The 21,804-nt window shown below is 38.9% G+C and overlaps 1 protein-coding gene across 4 annotated transcripts in view; it reads right to left on the reverse strand.

The window, feature by feature from the left end:
- Positions 1 to 21,804, reverse strand: part of NRF1 (nuclear respiratory factor 1) — a 123,495-nt gene that overhangs the window by 21,976 nt on the left and 79,715 nt on the right. For all 4 annotated transcript variants that reach the window (XM_031455356.2, XM_031455354.2, XM_031455357.2 and 1 more), the window contains 4 exons: positions 21,459 to 21,656; positions 20,739 to 20,840; positions 14,892 to 15,049; positions 8,033 to 8,157 (listed from right to left, as the gene is read on the reverse strand). In XM_031455356.2, the coding sequence (XP_031311216.1) occupies positions 8,033 to 8,157; positions 14,892 to 15,049; positions 20,739 to 20,840; positions 21,459 to 21,656 (583 nt within the window). The remainder of the gene's footprint in view (positions 1 to 8,032; positions 8,158 to 14,891; positions 15,050 to 20,738; positions 20,841 to 21,458; positions 21,657 to 21,804) is intronic.

Consider the following 21,804-nt stretch of genomic DNA (forward strand, 5'->3'; position numbering starts at 1 on the left):
ACTTTAATTAAAATACTGAGGCAAAAAGTGATTTAGTGCATACTAGAATAGCATATCAGCAGGTTTTTTGGGGAGCAACATTCACATATTTCCTAAATTAATATAGTATTTACATCTCCACTAACTCTTTTGGGAACAAGTCTGTGTACTAATGTGTCCAGAGAATGAGGAGCACAGAAAAAGGGATAATGAGAGATGTATTTTATAGTTTATGAAGATGAGGACTAGCATTTATCTCTTATTTTTAAATTAGAGCTGGACATATTATAAGTAATTTTAAGTAAAAGGACATATTATAAGTAATAATGGATGATGGTAGTGGTGATAAGAAGACAAAAGTGAAAAAAAAAGTCACCCCTCATGATGGAAGTTGAAATACAATGCAGTTGTTGAGATGTGAAGAGAGGTTACGCCATTAGAAGTCACAAAGGCCATACTAACTACTGCACACAGTGCTGGAAGAGAGCAGCAGCCCTGGCCCAAGAAGAGTGATGTAACCAGATGCAGGAGCCGTTAAACAATGTCACCCTCAGTCAAAGTTCCTTCAATTTCCTTCACTCAAGTTTATAGAAAAGGCTCTGATCTATTCCCATTTTTACAGTATTCATCTCTGGAGCATAAATCCTTAAATTGCATAAGGTAAGCATTTGGATCTGTCCTAAAGACATGAAAGCAGGGTCTATAACAGTACTGTGTGCTCTGTACAGTGCAACGTGTTTGGAGGAATGCTGGAAGAAGAAATTGATGCTGACAGCTAATGATAATTTTATGTTTATGATATATCTATGTGCCAGGCACTATGCTAAGTACTTCACAGGAATCAATTTGTTTAATGCTCACAGTTACCTTATGAGCATGGAACTATCACAATCCTAATTTTATAGCTAAGCCCTAGAGAGGTTAATGTGTTTGCCCAAGATCACAGAGCTAGGCAGTGGTGCAGCTTTTAGAGTATCCAGCTAGGCCTGCAGGTCCTCGCATCTCCCTTGCCCCTCCTTTTACTCCCAGTGCCATACAAGATACCCACAAAGTTAAATGACCCTAGCCACACTTTCTATGGCAAAGGTTCTTCATTTTGAGGTGGCTGGGGGAATGGGAGATCTCTCTGATCTATTTGCACATCTGATCAAAGCTGTGGATCCCAGAAAAATAGAAAGCTGTTGTATAGAATTTCTCAGGATCCACAGATCCAGGTTAAGGATGCTCTAATGTTTGAATAATACACATAAAGTAGGTTTCCACAGAAAATTAAAACACACACGTCACCCCCTTCGGGTCCACCTGGGCTTACCTCTTTACACCAGTACAGGACAGACCTTCTAGCCATCCTGTCTCACGTGGGAGGCCTTGCAGAATAGGAAAGCATGTTCCACTCTCTCATGGAAGGATCCCACCCAAAGTCCTGCTCCCATATCTGAACTCCATGTTTCTGTCTTCATCTACCTACTCTTTTATCCTTCTTGCTAAAAATTCTAGGCCAATTAAAAAGAAGGTATTCCAATGAACCCAGTTGAGATTAAATTCAACTGGGGAAAACATGTATTTTTTAAAGTTGTTGAAAAGGTCAAAGAAAAACATGACAGTGAAAAGGGGATGACACGTTCATGAAGTATGAAAAGAAGACAGAGTGTGTTTTTCAGAAGGAATGTGAAAACTGATTTAGTCTGATTTGGCAGTTGGAATGGGTAGTGAAATGTACAGCCGTTTCACAGTACAGCAAGACTGAGGGGGGGGTCTTTGGGTTGTAGGAAATTTTCTGTCGACAGATCTTTAGGGGGAATCTCAGCAGCAGGACAATTGGCAAGGCCAGGCCACAACGAAGAGGGATGTATGGCACTGAAGAGAAATGAGAAGGGCTGCTCGTCCTGTGAGGATAACGTCAATGCCGTGCAATCAACTTTAATTTTTAAACAGATCCAGCCCTCTAGTCCGCTTCTATTCATTTAATGCATGAGGAAGGTAGCTGGCCCCCAGTCTCAACCAGGACAGCTCAGGCAGGTGGTCTCTGGGTGTCGGACAATAGAGAAAGATGTACTTTAAGAACGCTCTGGGGGAACGAAATCAAGGGCTGGAGGCAGAGCCAAGGGGAAGGTGCAGTGAGCAGCGGGGGAAGCAAATTAGTCAGCCAACTTGGTTCAGGCAGAAATGGACACTCCCTTGAGCCCTTTCCTATACCCCGCAACCCTACCACCTCGGTCTCCATTTCCCTGGAGGCAGGTGGAAGGTTGAAGGAGCCCTGGCATAAACTGAAGGGCAGCAGGACGGTTCAGGCAGAGGCTTCTCTGGTGAAGAAACACCTCTTCAGCTGCATTTACTTCTTTCTGATCGTCATCTACTTCTTCCCAAACAATATCCTTTTGTTCTAAACAGCACCCTGCCCCATCATATTCACTAACTGCAAAGTGATCTGCTCACTGAAAATACTTAAGTCTGACAGCCAGCCGCTGACTGGCTCTGTGAATTCTGCAAATGGAGAAACACACAGACCTATGGGCTTCCCCAGGCCAGCAGTGAGTAGGGCTGCTGGGTTGGGGAGCACTTGGTACCAGAAACCCCCAGAGCATCCCTACAGCCTTCAGGAACAGCTGGAGCAGACGGGCACTGTGGCTAAACTAGACAAAAGGCAAGTGGCATTTAGCAGAGATGGGGAGAAAGGCCTGACATTCCTAAACTTATTTGTTCAACATTGGAAGACAATCATCACTCTGTATTTGTGGAGTCCAGACAGAAACCAGCTCACATTAAAGGGAGGCAGCAGAGCAGAGGTTTGGAAACAAACTGCTTGAATTCAAATTCCATTTCTACCAGTCTCTGTGTGAACCTGGTCAAGTTACTGAAACTTTTTACATCTCAGTTTCTCCAAATGTTAAATGAGGACAACAGTGTTTACCTGACAGCTTCATTCTCAGTTTTAAATAAGTTAATGCATGTAAAACACTTAGCAGAGTGCTAGCACAAGCAAGTATTGTATGAAAGTTTGTTAAGTAAGTAAAATTAATGGGACAATGGGATTGAGAGACAGAATGCAAGGTCAATAGTGGAAAAGAATGCTGGTGTCCCATCATGGTGTACACCATAAATGAGGAGTGCCCCACCCCATCATCTTTAGTACAAAAAAATGAAACTGAAGTTGGGGGAAAAAAGTGAAACTAAAATTTCAGAGAACAATAACTGAACCTCCATAGAATTATGCATAAATAGAATGAATGGCCACAATTTCTTAGTCTAGGAAGACACACCTGGTTTGGTCTTAAGAAATGAGCACCATTGCAGTAGGGACAATGTCTCCTCCAGCAACAATTAGTGTCCCGTGATTCAGTTCACTGGGGCAGTATTCAGACCACTTGCTTCCCACTCCTGGTCGATCACTGTGATTATGAACATTCCCCATGTCCTCTGCCCCAGGGGAAACAGGGCAGATGGAGATGAGAAAACTTAAATTAGTCAATTTTAAAACTTCTTAGCAGTTCTTCTAAAAGGCTTGGTAAGATTTTTTTTTTTTTAAGGCTAAAACAAGGCTTAATTCTTCCAGATGAACTTTAAAATTATTATAAAGTTCAATTCCCAAAAAAACTCTTCAGGATTTTGTCTGAACTTTTTTCAAATTTGAAGATAGGCCTTTCATTAACTGCTAAATATAACATCCCAATAGTAAAATATTACAGTATAAAGAACAGATGAATAGAGATAGAAGAGTCCCACACAAGACCCTACACAGTCTAAGAATTCTGCATAATAAAGATGACATTTCAAATCAGTTTAGAAAGGATGGATTTCAACCTTTTTATAGAATGAATGGTGCTAGAATAATTAATTATGTAGGGGAAAAAAATCAATTCAGATTCTTACCTAATGCCATATACCAAAATAAATTCCATATACTTTATAGTATTTAAAATAAAAATTAAGTCCATAGGAGAACTAGCCTATTGTTAGATATTTATCTGACTTTGGCCCTATATAAACATAAAGGCAAAAGAGAAATAATTAAGGAAATAGAAATGAAAATAACAGAAGTGAAATAAAAATAAACTGGGAGAAACTATTTACAACATACACAATAAAGGGATTATACTTTTATCTCTTATTGATTTGGAAAAATTCTTCATATATTAAAGACTCCAAAAGAAAAATGGGTGAAGAAAACAAATAGACAAATACTAAAATACTAAAACACTACAAACTTGAAGAAAAAAAGTAAAAATATCTATCACTAATGTTAAAAATGCAAATTAAAATGGAACACAACTTCTTGCCTGTCAAATAGGCACACACACAAAAAGTAAATTAAGCTAATATTCAGTGTTGGTGAGGGGTAACAAAGCGGGTTCTAAACAGTACTGTTCGAAGTATAAAGAAGAGCCACATAGCAAAGAATCAAAGTGTGGGCAAGGCTTTGTACCAAGGTTATTTTGTTGTAAAAAATTTATTAATGACCTAAATTACTACCAGTAGGAGACTGATTATTATGATGGAGAACATGATGATATATTAGCAAGCATTAAAGTGATCTTTTCAAAAAATATTTAACCACATGAAAATGGTTAAGATAATTCAAAGCAAGTTATGAAATAGTACAGACATGATCCTAATTAGGTTAAAAAATTTTATGAATGGGGGAAAAAAGGGCCATATTTTAAAAACTCAAAATATTAACATTCTATGTAGTGGGATCATAGATGATTTTTATAATCAGGACCAAAAAAACTCAAACTAAAACAAAAAACTCCAGAAAATGCTATGCTCTCCTTTTAACTTTGGTGCTATTAGAAAAAATGTCAGCGATTTTAGAAAATGTTCATCCTTTCTTAGCAGCTCCGGTAAGAAACTGATGGACAACAGTAGAAGATAATTTCCATTCCTTTTATTGATTAACTATGAACTTTAACTGTTTATTTTGTTTTCCCCCATCTAGCTTTTTTCACTATTTTTGTTGAAATAGGAAGGAAGATAAAAGATCTGTAGATATGGCTCCCTGAGGATTGCTAACAGCAGGTGGTGAGGTTGGGTGAGAGGTGAATATCACTCAGAGTTCTTCAACACATGTAAGCCTGACTTTATTGGTCCTGGCGTCCATTAGTAAACGGTATAAAGGATGGAAAAGTGAAGGGAAACCAATGGGCAATTTAAAATTTACAACCTCTTATATTAAAGTATGTTAGAGGGGAAAGCAAGGGATAACTGTGTCAAAAAAAAAAAAAAAAAAAAAAAAAAAAAAAGAAAAGAATAGGTAAAGGAAGAAACTCAACCAGAGACCTTTCCCAGCCTTAGGCATTTCAAAGAGAAAGGCACCTATGAAAATCTTTATATTGAACCAAACCTTGCAATACCATCAAAAAACCAAAGACTTATTTACTGCTATTTAAAAAGGGAGACCATAAATGGAGTAGAGTAATGCTAGTGCTTGAGTAGACCTTTTAGTGTTCGGGTGGGATAGGGTCCAGGAAAAAGGAGAAGTCTTCAGTGTTACAAGGTCTCTGTCAGGTCTGCCTTGGTAACTTGGAATTTAAACTTCTGCCATGCAGATGTCATTATCCTTAACTTGAAAACCACTGTTCTACACACTGCCCCAGCCATCTCTCATTGGTTACTATACTCTATCAAGCCTCTAGTTCCATCCCAGAAGATGCTGAAACTCCAGCTTCAGGCCTGAACAAACCAACATTCACACTGTCCACACGGTCCTTAGAACAGTCATCTGCTTGTAGGATTTTTATTTAAGCCATACCCTGGAATCTGGGATATATTTTTTTCCCAGTAGTGTCTGTTACCAAATAGCACCTTATTCTGCTATCATCTGGTTCTTCCCCATAATAAACGTTTCCTGATAATAAGTTTGGTCTACTGGCAGATACCATAAGCTTGTCATTACGGAAGTGACAAGCATTGCCAACAGGACACAATCTGAAGGAATGATGAAAAAAGAACTCCTACAAGTCCAAACAGATAACAAATTAGCTGGTTAAATGGGAAAAATGTAGTTACAGGTCTCAGAGTAAATCCTACAGCAGTCTGGGAAAAATGTTAGAAGACAGAAGGAGCATCAGAATCATCTGGATCATATCCAATATTAGATTCCTCCTCTGATTCCCAAGGGATAGATGACATGATTGGCCTTCACCTAAAATTACTGGGATAAGGCACAACTCAACGGTCTGATTTGCTGTAGTGCTGAGAAAGCACTACCTCAAGTCCAAATTCACATGTGTTAGCAGGTCACAAACTAGGGAAAGGTCTGCTTTGGAGAATCACTGGCTTTTAAGATGCAGATCATAATTTTCTCTTATCACAAATGCAGCCAACAACATGAAGTCAACATAACTGATTCATACAACCTAACCTGCTAAAAAGAAGCAGTTTCCAGGTATCAACAGTAGTAGATGAGGTTCATCTTTATCTCATGGCTGAATAAGTCTACTTGATGGGAGACCCAGAGAGTCCTTACACTTTTCTATAAACTCATCTATCTGAAAAGGTGAGGCTGGGGAGGCCAGAACTATAAAGCAGTTTGTTCTCCTCTCCTAGACAGGTCAAGGCCATTAGAAGGGCCAACAAAGTCTCCTATCAAACCCACACAGGGAAGTATTCTTAGCAGTTCCACAGTGAAGAACAGCAATCGCATTTCAAAAGAGTGTGACATAGTCAGATATCCTACCTTTTGTTCAAGCTAGACCGGGACTTGAAGGAGGAATAGAAATAAGAAAGGAAATAAGGGTAGGATTCTAGCTAAAAAGGGAGGTTTTCCTTAATTCCATCTATGGTCATTTCATCCTGAACATACATGGCTATAAGGTGCCCTTTATCTTGCAGTGTTCTGGCCAAGATCAACACTTTCTCTATTTGGGTTAGTTCATGGAAGCCCTGAGCCCTACAGAAAAAGCAGGCTGCAGTTGCAGTATTTGATTTTTTGTTTGCTTATGAGAATGATTCTCGGAAGCCACATGGCTCTTTATATTTCCCATGTTATTCTTCTTCTTCCCACTTTTGAAGGCGGACACAACATTGTGTCTTTCTTCAAAGACTTTTCCAACTAACACGCTATTCAGTTTCTAGGGACCTACCCTAAAAAAAGTGCCAGGGACTTTTCTTCCTGCCACTAATGCCATTAAGGAACTTCTTCCCTAAATAAAAGTATGCTATTATCTATCTTCTTTCCAGGACTTTAAACCACAAATTTCCAAAAGCCATGGAGAACTTAATTTGTCCCACTTAACCTAATCATATGTGTGTTTTAAAAGCTTAATAAACAATCACATAGAGTCTCACAGAACAGGGCTGGTCCTTCTCTTTGACCCAGACTTCTGAGGCACTTCTCCAAGTAGCCCAAGTCTTAGTAATGGACTCCCATAGCCTGCTGAAGTGGATCCAAAGAGCTGAGCTGGAGTCGTAAACTTGTGTCACCATATTCCTATGAACTGTATCCCTTTTGTTTATTCAGGATATCACCAATATCCAGGAAGTCAAAGAGCTGGGAAAGAACGGCAGGGTGGTGGCATGTTATTGGCTAAATCCAGGGGTCCTCAATAGGGCCACACTTAATAGGAAGCAGAACCCATAGGATCAGCCAGAAAAAACGCCTTCATCACAGCCTGCTGGCTGCCCTTGTGGTGAGATGGTAGAGTCTTTCTCGAGGGATTCAGAACATTCCTCCTACCACAATGCACTCGCCCACAGGAGAATCTCTGCTACAGCAAAGGACATGGATCTACCCATGGGAGAAAAAGGACAAAATGTGCCCCACAGCAAATTTTCATATCCTTCTCAGCAAGTCCTGTCACAGCAAACACTTTCCAAATAAGCAAGTCAGTTAGGTAGCCATCATTATGCCTTTCCCCACTCAAGAAACCCCAAGTCTCCTACTAGTGAAAGGAATCAAAGGCTCCTAGAATTTTCCTAAGTATCAATTGCCTACCAATATTTAAAAAACTCAAATCAAACTCAGCTTCATTCTGAAGGGTTTGCTGTCAGTCATGTCATGGAGGTTTAAGTGGAAACAGGGAAGAAATTCAATAAAATATTTATGCTCTCTTACCATTAGCATCTTGGACTCCAGTAAGTGCTCCAACGGCTGCTGCGGTTTCCCCAGACAGGACGATCTGTCCCCCCCCTTGCAAGGTGGCCTCGGCCAGGGTGGCGACAGCATGGGCGGCAGCTTCGCTGTGGATACAGGAATGGGAGAAGGGGGTGTGTGAGTTGAATAAAGGTATAGCACTGCAGCAAGACAAAACAACCTTTCAACCTTTCCATGGATACTACATTTGTGAGCCAACCAGCAAAACAAGGGATTCCAGTGCTATTGGTAGAACCAGAGCAATTTTTAAATAATAATGAACAGCTATGGAAACCTGTCTTTCATATTTATATAGTTAATGTGAAATTTACTTTAAACCTAGGAAATGGGTGTTTGAGGACAGAAGACACTCATTTCCAGTCTTTTCTTTATCAATATCAATCAAGTACTTGCAACCCATAGTCAAAGCTCTGATCCATATTCACAATGCAAAAGTCATTTTGGTTGTCAATCATGAGGTTTCTTTTTTCTCTTGTCTCTTTACAGTAACACAAGGCAGACCATCTGATACTGCCCTTTTATAGCCGAAGACAGATGATAATATGAGGAGTCATCAATTTGGACTTGCTATTCAATTAATATTAAAAAATAACAATTTGGTTTACATCCATGATTCCAAATACAAAGTAATGGTTGACTAATATCTTGCAAAGTTCAACCCTTCCCTTTGCCTCACTGTACATGTGGGCAGTGCTGAATTAAGACTTTAAAGTTTAAATTATCACTATAAGCCCAAATTCCTTGACTGTAAAAACACAATGAAATAATAAACCTCCCTTCCCTGCAAAGTAAACACCCTGCAGAACAGAACGATATTAACCATCTGTTTACAGTGAACACTTTTCTAGCAGCTTGTGTCCCATTTTCTTTTCCTTATGATATGCTTTTATTATATGCATAATACCCATTTTTGTTGATTCTATGATACAAACTATAAAATTCATTACTGTTTTATGTGCCAATAAAAAAGTTCCTGACAATTATAAGATTATATAGTTCATCATCCAAATTTCAGAGATTTCAAAATGTGAAGGAAAAAAAAGATACATTCAGCACCTCTCCTGGGAAAGGTATCGCTTTGCACAGTTACTGAGGGAGTATCAAAAGTGAGCATGGAGGAGAGGGGGTGGTGTCATTTTGTTTAGCAGAGATGGACAAAGTCTTGGGTTTGACACCGAAAAAGCCAGCTGATTCAGCTTTGTTCTGAAGCTGCAGACTTTGCCATAACTATCAGTCATCTCACAATCACAAACTGTAGGTGAGGATGGAAAGGGCCTGTGGACCGGCTAGGGTAAATGTGCCATGACTGTGGGTGAAGCAATGTGGACCAAACTTAAGTGATGCTTTCATCTGAGGAAGTCAGCAGACAAGTAAAGCAACTGACATAATCATTCCTCTGGGGAAGACTTCTTAGTCACTATAAGGATTTTAGGAAGCAGTATAAGAAATCCAGTGGACAGGAAAGTCTTATTAAATAGAAAATTTCCCTCTTGTTAACTTGCCTTGCTTTTTAAATTGTTGAGTGTGTTTAAAAAGTTATTTGTCTCTGACAGTAAAATGCATGTAGAAACTTGCAAAAATTTCTTTAAGAGAAAAATTTTAAATATGCAGAGGTAAGAATTACTGTCTTTCTAATCTTAAACACAACTTTAAACAGATAATCAGGATCATACTGTACGCAGTTTTATAGCCTGCTTTTCTTACCTAACTTCGTATTTCTCCACATAAATATTCGACATTTATTAAAAATAATAAGGTAAATGCAAAATTGATGATTCCACCCTCTCCTTTTCTAGTTGTTTACCTGTGGTAAATTTTCATTTCCAGACTTCCTTTGACTTAATTCAAGATCATAATTACATATTTACATCCTTTATATAAAAATTTGGGACCTACTGTATAGCACAGGGAACTATATTCAATTTCTTATAACATATAATGGAAAAGAATCTGAAAAGGAAAAATATATATGTATGTATATGTATAACTGAATCACTTTGCTGTACACCTGAAACTAACATTGTAAATCAACTACATTTCAACAAAAATTTTTTTTTAAAAAGTTTGGGATAGAATTGAGGTTGATGCAGCCCACTTAAAAGGTAAGATTATTCTCTATGCTAAAACATACTTCAGATCTGATACCCACAGCCAGTCATCCCACAGTATCTACAATATGAATTCAGAGCCAAAGCAGACCCTTGATCTGGAATTACTAAGACTATTCTTTACATTTTACAAGGCAGATTTTAATTTTAGAGTGCTTCGTAAGTATTTATTACAGATAGTAAAATGAATGATTATTTAGTGCTCAGATCCTTAATTTTTAACATTTTTCTGAGAAACGTGTCAAATAATACTACCAGTCAATTCTACAGTGTTCAGTTATCACTGATTAACAATAAAATTATTTAATACTCTGACCTGAGACTTTATGGAAAGTTGAAAAGTATATTCTTAGGAAAATGCTTCAGCTGTGTGGTATTTTGAAGAAAAAAGCTGGTATATGAGAATTGTTTATATAGAAATAGGAGCTCTGTTTATAGGTTATCTCAGTGACTGCTCATTCCCCACAGTTTTTAATCACTTATTTCTATGACCATCAAAGGTGATGTCCGGCCACTCCTGGACACATGCCTGCAGTGTGGAATTTCACGGGCTACAAGGGGGAGAGCAGTTACCCAAGCCCTGACGTGAAAGTTTACCTGTTTCCAGCTATACCCATTTTATGATGTCTGAAGCTCTAAATATTCGAAGTCATTTCCTTTGCTACCTCTCTAAAATATGTTATGCTAGAAGAAGAGCTGTGAACCAGCAACAACGTAAAGCAATCTGGGATGCCAGGGATGTGGGGCACTAACAGGCCCACAGGTACCTGTCAGGGCCAGGGTAAAGCAGTGACGGATGGACCTTTCACCCAGCACATGAAGACGACGGTGACGCCTGCTGTCAGCTGACTCTCATTTCCAAATCTGTCCTAACCACTTACGCTAGACTTCATGGGAAATGTTCAAACTATACTGCTAGAAAAAGATTACCTTTACTTAAAAAGGTGAATAGGAATCAAAATGTCTCTAAGCAACCACTTCACAATTTTTGACAAAAGTCATTTCCAAATCGGAGTTGTAAATCGGAAGTTTCCATCAACTTTTTATCTGCAAGTGTCCAACCTTTATTTATGGGAAAAGAGGCAGTTGCGCAGTCCCTGTCCTCCATTTCCAGAGAGGATTTCTGACCTAGGTTGTCCATCCCATGTTACTGGACAAATAAATACAAGTCCACATATTAAAGTCAAATTTTATTTTAATTATAACTCTAATTTTAAGTCAAATTTTCATTTAAAAAACAGTAAGAGTAAATTTTTCTTTAAAAATATGATTCACTTCTTTTTTAAGCAAAGTTCTTCACAGCAGAAGAATAGCAACTCTTAACTTCCTTGAAGAGAGGAGTCAACTTAGGCATTTGTTCCCCCACAGCACTGAGTCACAGCACTAGACACAGTAGACACTCAGTAAAACCTGTCTCACTGTCAACAACACTGTAAATTTCTACCAGGGCAAATGCAGATTCAGCCTACAAATATTTATCATGTACCTCTATGTGCAAGGACCGTACTAACTTTGCAGGACTTGTTTAAGAGGGAATAAAAGTCTAGGACAGCTTAACCAACAAACTGAAACTTCAAATTCATCACTGTATTGCAACAAGCAAATGATGACTTCACTTCCTTTCCTGTCTGGTCGTTCAGGGTGAACAGCTCTTTTTTGAGCCGTGATACTCTGGTTTTCATTTGTTCACTTTGATTCTCTTGCCATCTCCTTCCTAAAAGCGTTTATTTATTATATATTTTGAAAATAATTAAAATTAACTAGTTTCCAGATTTTTAAATGACAGTTTCTCTATACCCTTTCTGGGTTATTATAATGCCGGGGTGGGTAGTCTGAACCCAGGGCCCTCGTCCTAACTTGCTATACAAAACTCTTTTAACAGCGTGGTTGAAAAACAGGTTTGTTCTGCACCTGCTCTGATCCCTTTCCCCTCAATAGTCAAAGGAGCCACTTTGCCTTCTTGTTCCCCACCTGCCATTCCATGTAGCCTGCCTCTCTCTCTCCACTCTGCACTCACATCTGCTGTTTACAGTGCAGCAGACGTGCAGGTGATTATTAGAGAACCATGCTTGTTCCAATTGTACCTGAAACAGAGGCTATAAGAGAGCAGCTCTATGAATCTGCTTTGTTACCATAGGAACTAAGACCAGATTCTCAGTGTATTTTTCACTAAGATGACTTCCAGTAACAAATTCTGTGTAGAAGTTGAGAATGGACTGCATCCCATAGAGAAGCAAACACCAAGGCTTTGTGCCTCAAATTCAATCCTCCTGACATTAGACACTGAGTTACCTCTCCTGGAATTAGAAAGCCCATGATGTTCCCTAATAGCCTGCTATAGTCTAGGCTTTCACTGCCAGGCTTGGTTTCTTCGCCCCCAGCAGAGGTAGCAACATACCATCCCCCCAACACTCATCAGGGCACTGAACTACCCGTTTGCAAACAGATTTCAACATCTCTTTACTCCTCCTACATGCCACAGTGAACCATATTCTCCTTCCTTTGCAGTAAACACTGTAGCCACCTCAGCTGCATCTGAGTTTGTTAACAAGCCCTCAGGGGAAACCATTACCCTCCTTGTCTTTAGAAATAAGTCCTGGCCCTTACACTGAAGGGAGCCAGAATGTACCTCATATTTTCCACTATGTACAGGGTTCCCAGGGCACTCACACTTCACTGGAATATCCAAGGTGCTAGTTCAATGAAATTTAAGTTTTTCTTGTCTTTCATGGTGGCCTTTCAGGTCCCAAGCTACAGTGAGGGGTTACTGGACCAAAAGGAGGAAGGTTCTCGCTCTGGCCATAGCTTTCAGGAAGTTAATCTGTGTGTCCTCTCTCAAAGGTAAGAGAGGGATTGGGTCAAAGCAAAAGGAATGAAATAAGACTTTCATGCTACTGAAAAGTGACATGGCTCAATGGGCTAAGAAAAAGTTTCTATCTCAGGTCACTCAAAACTCACTGGGAACACTGGGAGGACAAGGGTGAGTGTGTTTCAGTTTTTCATACCTAATCAACCACCAAGTCCTGGCCAAACTTTCTTGAAAATCAGTCACTTTATCTCTACCCTTACTTCTAGTTTCCAAGCCTTCGACAAGTCACACCTGAACTGACTCTTCCAAACTGGCCTATTTCGAATCTCTTCTCACGATAAGCAATTCTAGATAGACAAATCTTAATAAGTTAGATGATAATAAGTGTAATTTCTGAAGTGCTAACTGTAGGCCAGACACTTGGATGAAGTTTTATACATATATCATTCCATTGAATCTTTCTGGTTCTATGTGATGAAGATTATCCTTATTATAATGATGATGAGACCAAGGTTCAGCAGTTAAATTTCTCAAGATCAAAAGACTACTAAATGGCAGAAGTAGGATTTAAACCTGAATCTACATGACCTCAGAACCATCTTCTCAGTCACCATAACTAGACAGCCTCATGGAAATCATCTGTACACAAGCCTATCAAGGCTTTCGAGTATATCACAGCCAATCTAAACCTCAGCTGGTTTTTATATTTTGGAGGAGGTGATCCCCTTCTTCTGAATTTCTACTATGCTCATAGTCTACACTGTACAATCACACAGTGAATTATACTCTGAGTAATATGTTTGCTAAGTGTTTTATTTCAATCAATCTCCCAATAACAGTACGGTTTCTGTAAGGCAGACATTATATCTTAGAGCAGTCTTCCTTTACAACCTTACCTAGTAGAGTGTTGGCATGTCACAGGAGTTCAATGACTATCTGAGACCAACAGCAGCTGCCCGTGGTAATAGCAGCCTTACTCTATGATGGCACTGATCTAAGGATCTCACGTGCATTGACTTTCCCAGTTCTCACTGTGCACCTGCAAGGTAGGTACTAGTTTTACCCTCATTTTACATAGAGGAAAGTTTGGGCACTGAGTTCAAGTAAATCACCCAAGGTCAAACAGCTAGTAAGTGACAGAGCTAGAATTCAAACTCAGGTAGTCTGGCTTCAAGGCACAAACTCTTAACCATTAGTTAAAATGCCTGGGTCCATCAAAAATAAAATTGTGCCAGCAATGAACAATAAGAAGAATAAAATGGGATGATTTTTTCTGTCAACAACCAAAAGAAGGAACCAATCAGGGAACGATACAATTTAGTTTTGAAAACTACCTCTTACTGGAGTATACCATTCTGCAGTAGCCTTCCTAAACATTCCTGAAGAAAAAAATTACCATCTTCCCCAATAATCCCAAACTTATTTTATTTCAAAGTCACTGATAAGAGCAAGGAAAACAAATTTCCTGAGAAGTCAGTAAAATCAGTTCTTGACCAGCTAACATGGATTAATAGCCATAACAAAAAGCAGTTTCTTTTACAAGGTAAAAGGAAAATCAATCCTGAAGCTTTTTGATTTTTTTATTATATCCATTGGTCCCTTTAAAAACACAAAGTACTCACACTACGCTGCTTTTGGTCTGTTAAGGAGCACAGAATAGGATAAAGCAAAAGGGACCCATGTCCCTTGACCAGCAGGCTTGAGCTGGAAGTCAGAAAGGCTGGTCGGGTTGCAGGGGTGGGGTGGGTGAGGGCTAATTATAAGACAATTTACAGTGTCCTATGGGCTAAGAGTATTAAGTTCCAAATGCCAACTGTGACAAACTGGGGTACAATGTTTCTCTTTACATCTGTAAATGGGGACAGATTCGCCCTCCTCTTTTATGCCCCACCCCTGCCTCCACCTGTTGAGTGCCATGGTGACTGTAGCTCCCTGTTGCATCTCCTGAGAAGCTGCCACTGCGGCCTCTGCCAATGAAGCCACCGCCTGGGTGGCCTCTGATGCTTGCGTTGTCTGGATGGTCATCTCACCTCCCTGTAACGTGGCCCAATTTTGTTCCACCTGAGGCAGAAAGGACATGATAGTTAAAAAATTAAAGTCACAAAAAGATTATGATTTTTAAAAGTCATTTTTCTAAAAAATTGCTATGTGCTCTGCCAAATACATACACACGTTTAAATTAACATGACTTACAATGTATAGAAAAGGGTTTTTAGCATGATACCTTTTGTGTTAAAAAGGACGGTTTTAGAATACACATTTCAACTTGCTTATATTTGCATAAAGAAATTCTGGAAGGACACATAAGAAACTATTGAAAATATTTTCTTCAGTGCGTGCATGGGGAGGAATTGTGGGAATATGCTGGACAGAAGACAGAAAGCAAGATTTCCCACTGCACACTTTTAAATAATTTTTGAAATATCTAAGTCGTATCAATATAGTACCTATTCTAAAATTAAAGTTTTTGAATAGATCATAATAAGTATAATTCTAACAAAAGTCTAACTGTACCAAAGGGAGTATAATGCCAGTACTCCAGACCTTGTGCCCAAACTCTCACTGCTGTTACTTATTTCTTATGTATCTTTGCAAAGATATTCTCTCACTATGCAAGCATATTCACAAACACACACACACACACACACACACACAGTCCTACAACCCCCTTCTACTCTCTCCTTTCAAAAAAGAAAAATGGCAGCATATTCTACATATCTTTTTGTACCTTGCTTTTTCCACAAACAATACAGCTCTGAAATGATCCTATTTTGGAATGAATCAAACAGCTTCATTCATTCATGATTCATAATAATGGCTTCAGAGCATGATAATACAAAGATACACCATGATTTATTTAACCAGCCATCTTTTAATGGGTATTTAGGTAGTTTCCAGTGTTTGCTGTTACAAACAGTACTGTGATGAATATCCTTATACACTATTTTGTATATTTTATGTGAGTCTATTTACTGAGTAAATTCCTAGAGATGGAATTATGTATCAAAACTATTTTGTATTTTTATTTTTGATGGAAACTGCCAAATTCAGTAAATAATTTTTTAAGGTAGCAAAAACTGCTTTTCTGTTAGTAGGGAGGAATTATGAAGAAATAAAACAAAAACAACAAAAATATACTATCTGGTTATATAGGGTAGATTAGAATTCAGCTTTTCTAGATCTAGGAAAGGGTTTCTCAACCTTGGCACTAGTAACATTTTGGGTTAAACAATTCTTTGTTGTAGGGTCCGTCCTGTGCACTGTAGAATGTTCAGCAGCATCCTTGGCTTCTACCCAGGAGATGTTAATAGGAACCTCCCCTGTCATGATAATCAAAACTATCTCCAGACATTGCCAAATGTCCTCTCTGAGGGGTGTAGGGAGTGTCCCTGGTTTGAGAACCACTGATTTTAGGACATTGCTTTGGATTTAGAGATTTTTCAGTTCTGGATACCTGAACCTAGCTACTTCGGTCCATTTTGCTCAGTAAACACTGGTTAATTATTCCTCCCCCCAAACAAAAAGCAGCAAGGGCAGTGAAAGCAATTTCTATTCTGAAACATGGTATGTGACAAATTAGTCAGCTCAGGCACAATATTTCCACAGGCTCAGGTCTCAGTATGTTAGCTGTGCTTACTGGAGCTCTCGCTGGGGCCCAGTGAGTGGTAAACCTGTGCCTACATGCTACTGTGTCCCAAAGAAAGTGCCGCAAGCTGTAGGTGACGTAGATGTTTTAAATGCCTCCTGCTTTGGTTCTATTACCATACTTAGATTATCATAGTGCTTCTCCAAATGTTTGTCAAAAGCCTCCCCGAGAATGGGACATTCCTTTGAGCTACCTTAGTGTTTGCCCTGAGTTCTTATAGGCAGTGGGCTGTGCTAGCAGCCTTCAGGGCCCATCACTAAGAGCCAGAGATATCCCATTTCCTTCCCTTAGAGCTGCACAGTTGCCCACTCAGGAACTCATAAAACTCTTGCTTCTTAAGGTATTATCTCTTTGATCTCATTACTCCAGTGAGCATCACTGCAAACAGTGCCATCTTAGATGGCAAATTACACCACCAATCCATAGATGGTCAATGATTCCACTCAGAACATCAGCTGAAGCTGGCCAGCCCTGTCACATTCTGCCATGAAACAGCCTTATTCTTTCCAGATCTGCCCCTTTATATTTCTGCCCATCCCACGGCTGAGTGTGGCCCAGTGCTGCAGAACACAGAGGAGAGGTCCTGAGTCTTGGACTGTAGGGGGTGGAGTTGTACTCCCAAGTACTCATACTCAAATGGCAGCAATTTAATATATATATTTATATTTAGCTACAGCTTTATTTGTAGTGAAAATGGTATTAGAATGTTGCCACTCACAGAATTCTTTAAGGAAGTTAAATTATGAAAGATTAATGGATGGTGGTAAACTGTGAAGAAGTGGGAAGAAGAAGCAGATGAAGAAATTTCTACTGAGTAATGACAGGTAACAATGAGCTTAGGTGTTAATGTTTCTTTGGAATTTCCTATTCTTGAGTCTCAGAACTTCAGTTGTGTTTGCTTGAGCTCTTATTGCTCTCCCTTTCCATCTTCTGGGAGCCACTGTGTAGTTATCTATGCCTGGATGTCACCATATCCCAGACAAAGGGCCATGAACCCTAGAAAGGAAAGCTGTTCAGACAGAGGATGTATAGTTAGCTTCTGTGCTTTTCTGAGAAAGACTCTCTCCAACGAGGCTCTTGAAACTGTGGCTACTCCCACCCCATAGCTACCATGAACCACTGTGGCTCTGCCATACCTTCACACTGAGATGCACTGCATGTGCTGCTCCCTTCCTTCTGGCCTTTGCTTCCTGTTCACCCCTCTAGTCGGAGCTGAGACTGGAGCGAGACACCTCCTCTCCCCTCAGTCCACGGCTCAGGACCTCTCTTGTGTTCCATAGCTCCCTGGGCTTGCTGCTACCAGATCCGTACTTCATTGCCATTTTCTCTGATGTGTTTTCCTCTACCACCTACCTGAATGCTCCTTAAGAGCAACACAGTTTTATTTTCCTCTATCTGCGTATATGCAGTGCCTGGCACAGGGCTCAGAAAGCGTTTACTGAAAGGATATTTTTATTTTTATCTGTATTTCTCTACTTGTTCTTCAGCCTACCCATACCTCAAGTAAATTAATATTCATAAAAAGTCCACCTAATGTAAGTTATGCTGCTTCAAAACTGTTACTTGTGTTGATGGTTCAGTTTAAAATTCATGTCTCTATATCTCTATACTTTAGTTTCTTCTTCTCCTGTTTCTTCTAACAGAGTCACATACACCACTATTATCAGATATCATTCTATTTCAAGTTTCAATTTTTCTGACACATAATGCAATTACTATCACCAATACCAACTGGTGATCTTATCACACAATAAAATAAATTCTCAAATCCATTTGTATTTGTAAATACGCCATCAAAATTGAAATTGTATAAATATTTTGAAATCAACATATATAGTTATTTCACATTATTTTGAAATTCCTTGATTCATTTCTAAATGTTTACGAAAGTTATGTGTCTCTAGTTTTAAGCTGTATAAGGTTAGTTTTGTTTGTTTGTTTGTTTGTTTGTTTGTTTGTTTGTTTGTAACTACTTATTCTGCATTCTCAGCACAGAGTACTCAAACAGATTTGGGAGACCATTTATTACCAGAAGAGACAGGCCAATAGACTTTTGTCTTATAAATGTAACCAAATGCAACTAACTGGATATTGAATGCAGTGTGGTCTAAATGTAAGAGCTCTCACTGGTGAGGGTTGGATAATAAAATGACCCTACAACTTCTCAAAGTATAGGTATTGTTTATTTTTTAAAGTGCCTTCTGTTCCTTGGGAGAAACGATGCTAAACACAACCAGTAGGATGTTTCTACTGAGTCATCTTTATTGGCTTGATGTGTTCTTATCTGTTCCAAGTCAGTGAGATATTTTGACTAATTACAAACCTCGAGGTTCAAAACTAAGATGCTAACAACCATGGTAACATCTGAGAGAAATCAGAAGGCAAATAGAAGCATACTATAAAATCTACAACATTTTGCCACTTTCTGAGATAACCTAGGCTTCTCTTCATATCACTTTTGTTTCACTGGAAGTATGGGAAGGGTTAGAATTTTTTTTAATCTGACCAAATTTGGGTATTTACCAATAAGTTATTTGTATATGTCATTCACCCACTTCCACAAAGATACTTAAAAATAATTTTAGTGTGCTTATCCTTCATATTTTCCATGAACTTTTGAATATATAGATTATCTTTGTTTATGTGAAGTTATTTTGTAAAACGGATTGCAAAGAATTAGTCTCCAGAGAAGTGTTTAAGAAACTCAAAGTTACTTTCTTTAAATAGTACCCAGGAAACGTTCAGTAGGGAGATATGCTTAATAACTTTGACTAAGTCAAAAAGTAACAAATCCCATAAATGTACCACCACTGTCTTTGCCACCTCTTTCACACTTCAAGGAGTGTCCTCCAGGTTTTAGTGTTTGGGGACTGATGAATTTTTCCCTCCGCTAATCCATTCTCATTCATGATGTTTATATACATAAAAAAGTAAATATCCTGCTGGCTCTACCTTTCCATACTGGAAAACCAAATGCTAGCTTCTGCCCCAAGTCCTCCCAGTCTCCCTAGCTGGAAACATTCTCTCCTGAAGGCATACACTACTATGCAATGAACCACAGTTCATTTATGTAGACATTTCTCTCCCTCATTAGACAGGAGCTCCCTGAGAGCAGGTTCCTGTGTAAATCAACTCCACACACCTAACACCTCAACTGCAGCATGGCAGGTGCTCAACACATGCTGGCTGATAGAAACCTGCTGTATTTCTCTTCATCTCACTAGCCGTGAACCTGTATCAGCTCCCTCCCTTTCCTGAGATGCACAAATGAAAGTGACTTTGTGGTGTTCTGAGGGGAAATATTCCATAGTTTAGAACAAGGGCGAGATAATACGTTCAGCTTTATTTCTGATACTGCTTTTTGATATTTGCTGGCTATTTTTCAAACTTCAGGAGTACATCCTTTAGAGGAAAAGCCCATAGTGACTTAATGAACTCTTCTCTGAACTTCACTGATGGCTCAGAGCCTAGACAACATTTTTCTAAATCTATTACTCAGCTTCAACACTTACTCTGTGCCTCTGGGCAAGTCACCTAACATCTGTATGTTTCAGTTTTATCATGTACAAAGTGAAGATGGTAACAGAATCTGTACTTTCTAGGGGTGATTACTTAATTTACCGAGTGCTCAATAAATGTTAGCTGCCTTTAAGTTAACATGCCATAATTACTTCAGTTTGGGTAGGGAAGGATTTTCTTGTGAAGTTCTTTCAAAGGCATGTTTAAAATTTAATAAATCATGTCTACTGATTTATAAGGCCCAAAGTTTAAATTCTTTGGGATTCATAGCATACAACTACTAAATGGATAACCCCTTTTTATTGTGTATTATACAAAGTCCTATGCTGCAAATGTAAAACTGTAAGTTCATGACTGTTAGGTCTGAATCATAAAGATCCATAAATTTCAATTGTTATAATTAATATACACAGAGTAAGCTACTTCGCAGAACTGGCATGGTCTGATGTTTTAAAAAGGTTTAAATTAAATAATGCTACAGATGTGTAGGCTACTTACAGTATTCTCATCTTCTGGACCCTCCCCTTCTCCCTCACCTATACATTCAAGTATTTAAGTGGATGCAGACAGAATCTTCTTTCTCACCTCTCCATCAGCCACAGCAGAATAATTCACTTGGGCAACAGTGACTGTAGTTGGCAATTCTGAAGCATCAGCCAATGTGGCTACTGTTGCCCCTGTACCAACCTAAAGAAAAACACGGAAAGCGATATGAGTCAGTTGACAGATCCTTCCACCTCTTCTTTACTCAGAAGTTAAGATTCATTTAATCCCAAATTCAACACAGATAACGATTCCTATGCCTTGTCATGTGAAATGAATTACTAAAACCATATATCAGACACTAACAGGTGTTTCAGAGTTTTACTTCAACCAAATAAATCAGTATTAACAGTCAACATGTTTCACCGTTGGTGTCCAGTGTCAGTCAACCAACTTTCTACTCTTACTCCAATCTGAATTTTAGAGGCTCCTTATCTACTAACAATTTTTTTTAACCTCATAAGAGGTGATTCAGAAGGAGTATTTCCTGGCCACTGACAGAGTGAAATGGTAAAAAAAAAAGAGGCCATTTTTACAGTGCTTTGATCTGGAAATGTCAGAAATGCTACCCATAGTTCTATATTTAGCAAAATATAAACAATTAAAAATATTATTCAAAAAATCAAGTTCAGTTAGGGAGATCTTGGGGATCTATATAAAGTTCATATAAGAACTTGCATAAAGAAAACTTTCTCCAGCCTGAGGTGAGGTGCCCACTGATCTGCCTCAAACCATAATCCAGTAACCATAAGGTTTACTCACCTGGATGAGTGAGACAGTGCCATCAGGGTTACTAAAGGTCTGGACTACAGTTTGTGATGGTACAAGATGGGCTATACTGTGTGTCGTTGTGGCTTGTGTTTGTGTTTGCTGATCTTCAAAAGCATACAAAAGGTCCTCCCGCCCATGCTGTTTGTAACAGTTTTTAACTATGGTCCGTAATGCCTGGGTCCATGAAACCTGTCACCAAAAGACCAGTAAAGCACATTAAGTCACAAAGAATGTTGGTTATTCAGTCCCACAATTGGAATAAGCAGCTGCTTATTTATCAAACCAAACTAAACTTGTATAGAGTAAACCTTCTTGGGATTATTTCCCATAGATTCAG

This window comes from Camelus dromedarius, chromosome 7 (genome assembly GCF_036321535.1).
Source record: "Camelus dromedarius isolate mCamDro1 chromosome 7, mCamDro1.pat, whole genome shotgun sequence".
NCBI classification, from domain to species: Eukaryota; Metazoa; Chordata; class Mammalia; order Artiodactyla; family Camelidae; genus Camelus; species Camelus dromedarius.